General features: G+C 45.2%; 1 protein-coding gene across 1 annotated transcript in view; it reads right to left on the reverse strand.

Moving 5' to 3' along the window:
• Window positions 1-8,012, reverse strand: part of LAMC1 (laminin subunit gamma 1) — a 161,300-nt gene that overhangs the window by 51,936 nt on the left and 101,352 nt on the right. Inside the window, exons 5-7 of the mRNA XM_015423874.1 lie at window positions 7,085-7,273; window positions 2,004-2,121; window positions 1,502-1,600 (exon numbers count right to left, since the gene is read on the reverse strand). Coding sequence (XP_015279360.1) covers window positions 1,502-1,600; window positions 2,004-2,121; window positions 7,085-7,273 — 406 coding nt within the window. The remainder of the gene's footprint in view (window positions 1-1,501; window positions 1,601-2,003; window positions 2,122-7,084; window positions 7,274-8,012) is intronic.

Raw genomic sequence — 8,012 nt, forward strand, 5'->3', positions numbered from 1 at the left:
AATGAATCAAACAATCACATTGGGGTTGGGGACATGGCTAATTGGTAGAAGATCTGCTGTGAAGGTAGAAGGTTCTCAGGCTCAGTCCCCCGCTTCTTCCATTAAAGCAGGGGTCCCCAACAGGGTGCCCACCGACATGTTTCCTGAAGCCTGCCAACTGCCTTTAGAAAGTGGGCAGGACTAGCTGGCGCTCTTGCCTAGCAAGGCTCCTGACTGGCCTTTGGAGATATGATTGGCTGTGCAGATTTTTTTTAAAAAAAAACTGCTATGGGAATAGCCACCACTACAGCACAAGGATCTTCACAGTGTGACCAAAGGTAAGCTTTGACAGCAGTTTAGCAGTCAGCTCCACCTTCTGCGGCAGCCATTTTGTGTCAGCTTTTATGTAGCTGCACTCATCACACTGTCTCAGAATCCCAAAAGTACCCACAGGCTGAAAAAGCTTGGGGACCTCTGACTCAAAGGACAAGGCAGCAGATGAACCTGAGGCCTCTTCCTGAGACCCTTGTGGGCTGCTAGCAGTCAATGGAAACAATACTGACTTTGAGAGACCAATAACTAACTTAGTGTAAGAAAGCTTCATATGCTCATGTACCACTACAGTAGAGCTTCCCTTTGTGCAAAGTAACTATAAGCATCTAGAAAGAGTATAAGAGCAGCAGGCAGGTGGAAATTGCCCTTCCCCTGCAGTGCAGACCCCACACTTCATATAGTAACTACACTTGCTGTGGATATTCCTGTGTTGCACCAGTTTCCAGTAAGTGGAGTCTGAATGACAGATGCAATCCCTTAACATGTATGCATGTTGGGAGAACAGCAACCCACTCAAAAGATGCATCACTTTTGTAGATAATTAAATTAATACTTTGCTCTGGAAATTACCCCCACAACACAAACAAGATACCACAAAGACACACTTCTCAAACAGCAGATGAGGTAGTAAAAACATGGGCCTGTGGACTATTACACTTCAGACAGCGTGGGGCTCATATGACCAACTGTTTTCTACACACACATACAAAATTCTACAGACAGAAATCTGCAGTATGAAGGGAATGCGTGCCACCTTCAATTTTTTGGAACTGAAGATTATTCGTTCATGTAAACCTCTACATGGAAATTGAAGTGGTACAGCCAGAGAATAATTTACCGCGTTTCCTGCAGTTTGTGAGAAATAAGCCAACATGAAGCTGGGTAGGGCTGGCCTGGACTGGTGGTACACATTGTGAACCAGGGAGTGCAGGAGCACTGCTGTGTATGAAGCTATTCCTATGTGTTATCAGGGATGTTCTCTCTCCAGCTAACCTATTTTACTAGGTATTTGTGAGTATACAAGTAGGTAACTGCCATATATGCTGCCCTGAGATCCCTGGGGTGAGGGCAAAATACAAAATGTGATACATTTGAAAATGCTAAGGCATACCGGCTGAGGGCAAAATACAAAATGTGATACATTGGCCCACATTTGAAAATGCTAAGGCATACCGCCAAACCAAATTACCTCTCACAGTTGAACCCTTCTACGTTATCCTTGCAGGCACAGCGCCCTGTTTCCACGTTGCATTCACCTGTACTCCCAGCAGGATCGCAAGAACACGGCCTGAAGAAGGAACAAAAGAAGCCAGTCAGAACACTAGGGACCATAAAGCCTAATATCCACATGAGGAGACAGAGTGGGCTCAACCATTTCAGACTGCAGGTGGGGGGGGCACATATGGAAGGTTACCCTGTGTTAAAACTTCCTGCAAGCCAACGATTGGAATGGAAGCTACTAGCCCAGCAATTTACATGCTATGCTAATTTCCCACTTACAGAGATTTATTCATGTAGTGGAATGGCAAAGAATGAAAGCCTTCACGGATACTGTGAAATAGTGCGGTCTGTTCAGCCACCTGTTGCCTCATTACCACCTTGCTGTGACCAGACCTAACAACATAATGTCAAGAGTTCACATTCTCTCTCTCTTGATGCAATTTTCTTCACCTCCCATTTGATTTAGTTACCTGCAACCAGCCTCTGTGAGAGAGTGGAACCCCGACTGACATCGGTCACATTTGTCACCCATCACCCCGGGTTTACAACTACACCGCCCATAGTTATCACACTGTGTGCTGAGAGACCCTGTGGAAACAAAAACAGATTTAAGATAGTACTCATTAAAAACAAAAACCATACACCTCTGTCCTCCAACTGTGTCACAGAGTATGGGTCTCAAATGGGTAGAGGAGGTCAATCATTATTATTGCTGTCAACACCAGGACTAATCAGACTGTACTTTGTTTGATCTAGTGACTAACGGCAACTCTGGATTATGTATAAAACACCCTCAACATTTCCAGTCTGAATGCTAAAAGCATAAGCTGCATCAGTGGCATGACCACTGAAGTATGTAAGATTTAGGTAGTCTGTTAGAACATTCAAGGCACACTGAGTATTTAAATTATCAATAATTCAATTTTTACATTGCCTTTCCACTCACCTTCTCCCAAATTCTTTGGATTTCCATTTTACTACCACTATCACCGACTTTAAGATGATCTCCCCCAACCCCATAATTATATCGTTTGCAGGGCTTTTTTTGTAGAAAAAGCCCAGCAGGAACTCATTAGCATAATAGGCCACACCCAACAGCAGAAACACATTAGCATATTAGGCCACGCCCCTGACAGCACAGCTCATTTGCATATTAGGCTACACCCCCATGTTACTAGACGTGTGCTCATCCAGCCACACCCACCTTTTGCTTTTTATTCTGTTTACCTTGTTTGTTGTCCAAACACAGGGCTTTTTTTGTAGCAGGAACTCCTTTGCATGTTAGGCCACACACCCCTAATGTAGCCAATCCTAATGAGTTTCTGCTGTTGGGTGTGGCCTATTATGCTAATGTGTTCCTGTTGGGCGTGGCCAACTTGGAAGCCAGCCGGAACTCCGTTCCTGTGCATTCCTGCCCAAAAATAGTCCTGATCGTTTGCATCTCAGAGCAAACACCCCATTTAACTTTCCTTGGTTCACCCGCACTGCCTACCGTTCGGTACCCCAATCCCTTTCCAACTGAGGCAAACCTATTGGTTTTAATGGTAGCACCTTCCTGGATACCATTCAGCTGTCTGTCTACTATATTGGGCTCAGGGAAGTTTAAAATAAAATTATGTAAGAGCAATTTTTATCCCACCTTTCCGTATGTGGCAAGCAACACACTATAGTTTAAAAAACAAAACTTACAAACTTCTATACAAAGCGTAAGTGCGGCAGAATAATAACATCCATATCCAAACAGACAAAAACAGAGACCATCTTCTCCTCACTGACACGGTAAACCTGTCTCTCAGCTGCAACACATCGGACTACAGGTGAGGCTCATATGATGTAATCATTCTCCGTCTCCAATTTTCTACACACAGAACCCATCATCTCAAGGAAGAGACTTTAACACACTATTCTTTAAAGAAATGTTCAGGGAGATTTCTCTATGAAGAGCTATTCAGTTGCATGAGCTCTGCTGTACGAGAAAAGCATTCAGTGCCAGCTGTAGACTACAGCGGCACAGTCAAGATTCTGCCATCCCTCTGAGGATTAAGGCTGTATGTGATCTCGTCAGCATGAGGCCCAGCACCACCACCACCACCCCACTGCCAGATTTCAACTTTTTCCTGAAGTAAGTGAGATGTCAGCTACCAGACTTCTTCTCAGAACTGGCTCCATGAACTCAGTCTCAAGCTTCTCACACTGAGCAAACACAGAGCAGGACTCTGGTTTAAGAAGGGAGAGTTGAGAGACAGCATGGTATAGTGGTTAAAGTGTTGGATTAGGATCCGGGAAACCCAGGTTTGAATCCCTACTCTGCCGGCATGAAAGCTCACCGGGTGACCTTGGGTCAGTCACACACTCTCAGCCTAACCTACCTCACAGTGTTGTCATGAGGATAAAAAAGGAAGAGAATATCAATATTAGCCACTTTGGGTCCCCACTGGGGAGAAAGGTGGGACAGAAATAAAGTAAAAAAAATAAATAAAATGTAAGGGCCAACCTGAAAAAGCACAGGCCGGCAACTATTTTTCCTGCGGAGTCACTCTGAAAATCAAGTGAAAATTATATAGGCCATTGCCTCATTTCCCCATGCCCTAAAGCTCTGTTGTAGACTGGAACGAGTATCCCTAAAGGAGCCAGATGTGGCCTAGCGGCCTCCAGTTCCTAAGCCTTATCTTACCCCTAAATAGTTGCTAAGCTTTAAGATAACCCACAGACTTTCAGAGTCAAAGGCCAGCTGAACTGGGTCTTGATGCTAACTTTTGTTGTTCAGTCGCACAGTCGAGTCCGACTCTTCGCGACCCCATGGACAATCTCCCGCCAGGCTCTCCTGTCTTCCGCCGTCCTCCGAAGTTGACTCAATTTCATGTTCGTTGCATCGATGACACTGTCTAACCATCTCATCCTTTGCCGTCCCCGTCTTCTTTGACCTTCAATCTTTCCCAGCATCAGGGTCTTCTCCAGTGAGTGCTCCCTTCTCATTTGGTGGCCAAAGTATTTGAGCTTCAGTTTCATTATCTGGCCTTCCAGGGAACAGTCAGGGTTGATTTCTTTGAGGATTGACTGATTTGTTCTTCTTGCAGTCCAAGGGACTCTCAAGAGTCTCCTCCAGCACCATAGTTCAAAAGAATCTATTCTTCGGCGCTCGGCCTTCCTTATAGTCCAACTCTCACAGCCATACATGACTACTGGGAATACCATTGCTTTGACCATGCGGACTTTTGTTGGCAGGGTGATGTCTCTACTTTTTATCATGCTGTTTAGGTTCGCCATCACTTTCCTCCCAAGGAGTATGCAAAGGCCTGGCGGAAGAGCTCCGTCTTGCAGGCCCTGCGGAACTGCGCCAGGTCCCGCAGGGCCTGAACCTGCTCTGGGAGCTCATTCTACCAGACAGGAGCTGCCGCCGAAAAAGCCCTGGCCCTGGTTGCAGCCAGCTTGATGTCCTTGGGGCCGGGAACCACCAATAGGTGCTGCGACCCCGACCGTAGAGCTCTTGGGGGAACATATGGAGAAAGGTGCACTCAAATAAAAATTGCTAGCTTCAAGTATAGGAAGCTTCAGTGTTTTAAGAGACAACCAGTACTTGAAAGACTAACTTCTCATTAGATAAGAGAGGGAATGCTTCAGCTTTAGGCTAGAAAAAAGTTTTAGAGAGAACAAAATCCACCAGTCTCAAAAGGATTAAACAAAAGCAGAATCATTTATCAACAAAGAACTCACAAAAATCTGTACCATATACAGTCAGCATTCTTTCTGTCTAGCCTATAATTATTTAGAAAACAATTACTCAGACAAAAATACCACCTTAAATCAACACTTGCGCTTTAAATACACACTGGCTGGCTGCGAGTCATGGGACATATTGTAAGGTTTCACTGCTCCTTATCAAGCCTTCTAAGATTTGCCCTTGAAGACCTAAGCAACCAACCGGCATTGCTGTGACACTACCAGACATTTGTACTTGGCAAGGTTTCATTTGTCAGACTGTATAAAGCGAAACACTGGTACTAAAGGGGAAAGAAAAGGCACAGATAGCCTCTTGGGATCAAAGGCTCTTAAGGGTGGAAATCCCAGCACACAGGCAAACAAAAGATAGCACTAGGACAAGAATGTCCCAGCACAGCCGGACTCTTGATGTTCAAATGCAATGCAATTTCAACAGGTGTCTGACCTCTCACCTTAATAGTCTGTGTACTTTATTTATTTACAATATTTATATTCTACCTTACTGTCAAAATGGGCACCAAGACGGCTTTGTAGCTGAAAGAAATATTATGCACATGGTGTGTATAACCTGGTTATATCAACAGCAAGTGTGCAACATTTTGTTCTTATTTTACACACGCAGGGTGTGTAATGAAATCTGTGTTTATGGCTTAAAAGGTTGAGCTTGAAAATAAGCAGTTCAATCTGTTAGCTTCAGCTACAGACTTCACAAGGGTGTTAGAACAGGGAATGAAAACTGCAGTCCTAAACTCTCGGGAAGAAGAGGGGTATTGAAAAAGCAATAAATATATCATTACAAAAAAAAATCTGTTCCTTGGCCATGCTAGATCGTGACGGAATGTTATCAACTGGGAAGCTGCTGACATTCTATTACGATCAAAAAACAAAATTCAGAGCATATCAGGTAAGATCTAAACTTGCCCTCCCCCGCCAAACACGACGATCACAGCAACCGGGAATAAAGTGAGCCCCTATTCCTAGTGGAGAAGATGCTGCATTTGGTGACACGGTTGCCCCCTCCAGCTCTGATGTCAAGCTTGACCCTACTGAGAGGGACTTCACGGGGTGAAAAGGGAGGAATGCAATGCAGAATGCAGTGTACCATCAACAACATTCCTTAAAAACCCTTGCAATAAACAAATTCTCCTTCCAGATACAACACAGGCATTTCACCAGTCCTTTCACTTGGGGCTCACGTCGCACCCATTTGGCTCCCTGGCGAAAACATCAATATTTAAGGCTGCCAACCTCCAGGTGGTGGCTGGAGATCTCATGGGATTACAACTGAACCCCAGGTGAAAGAGATCAGTTCCCCTGGAGAAAATGGCCACTTGGAAAGATGGACTCTATGGCATTATACCCCACTTAAGTCCCTCCCCTCCCCAAAGCCTGCTCTCCTCAGGCTCCACCCCCCAAAATCTCCAGGTATTTCACAACCTGGAGCTGGCAACCCTAGCAATATATGAAGAGAAGATGGATTTGCAGCCTTCATTACCCGAAGGAGTCTCAGAGTGGCTTACAATCTCCTTTCCTTCCCCTCCCCACAACAGGCACCCTGTGAGGTAGGTGGGGCTGAGAGAGAGCTCTTTCAAGAACTGCTCATGAGAGAACAGCTCTGAAAGAACTTGTGACTGACCCAAGGTCACACCAGCAACTGCGTATGGAGGAGCGGGGAATCAAACCTGGTTCTCCCAGATAAGAGTCTGCTCTCCTAACCACTACACCAAACTGGCTCACGTATAAGATGCTAAGAATTCTCTCACTTCGGTGCTCTTCATGGCACATGTTTCTTAGTTCAAGAACACATGATCTAGTGTTCCTTCCCACTTACCAACAGGGTTGCAATTACACGGCAGACAGTTTTCCTCACTTCCAAGACGGTAGAAGTTTTCCCGACACCTCTCGCAGTTTGGCCCATCAGTGTTACCAAAGCAACCCGTGCAGTGGCCACCGTGGCCTGTGGAACGGTACAGCTCAGGATCGAAGTAACACTCCTGGGAACGTCCATTGCAGTTACAGGCTGCGGGGCAAGGCCAAAAAACAAATTAATTTTTAGCTGAGTTGAGACAAGCTGAGTTAAGACAATCCTCCTCACCCCTACCTTTCCACTGCAACAATTCCAGAAGCAAATGATACAAGCATTGTAGATGTTCCAAGGCAGATGTTCTGGGCATGCAGAACAATTTAAAAGTCAGATGGTTCAGGAGTGGATGTGAAGAGAGAAGCCAGAAAAGAAGCGACTTTTTTTTTGGTTTATATACTATGTTAATTGAAGGAACAGATGAGCCATCTATGCTGAGGGTGCCAAACTTATTGTGTCTGTGATTACTTTTCGAATTTTGAGAATGAGGAGTGGGCGCTATCACAATATGGCCACCATGAGGTGCTGGGGTCAATCAAAAAATATCGGGAGCTTTCAAGCCCTATGGTGAAGGCAGCTGTTTTGAATGAGTACTTCTTCATACAGACACAACAGGATAACTCCTGGACTTTTCTGAAACACCTCCTGGTCCAATGAAGTAGAAGGAAACAAGGACTAGATTTCTGCTCTGGGGAAGGGATGCTTCTGTCAAAGCATCAAGTGGGCACTATGAAATCTATCAGTATGTGGGCACCATGGTGGCCACAGGTGCCACATTAGAGATCAGCAGGGCTTTTTTTGTAGAAAAAGCCCAGCAGGAACTCATTAGCATAATAGGCCACACCCAACAACAGAAACTCATTAGCATATTAGGCCACACCCCCTGTGCCTTTCCTTG

The sequence above is a fragment of the Gekko japonicus genome, unplaced genomic scaffold (assembly GCF_001447785.1).
Source record: "Gekko japonicus isolate JY-2015 unplaced genomic scaffold, Gekko_japonicus_V1.1 scaffold281, whole genome shotgun sequence".
NCBI classification, from domain to species: Eukaryota; Metazoa; Chordata; class Lepidosauria; order Squamata; family Gekkonidae; genus Gekko; species Gekko japonicus.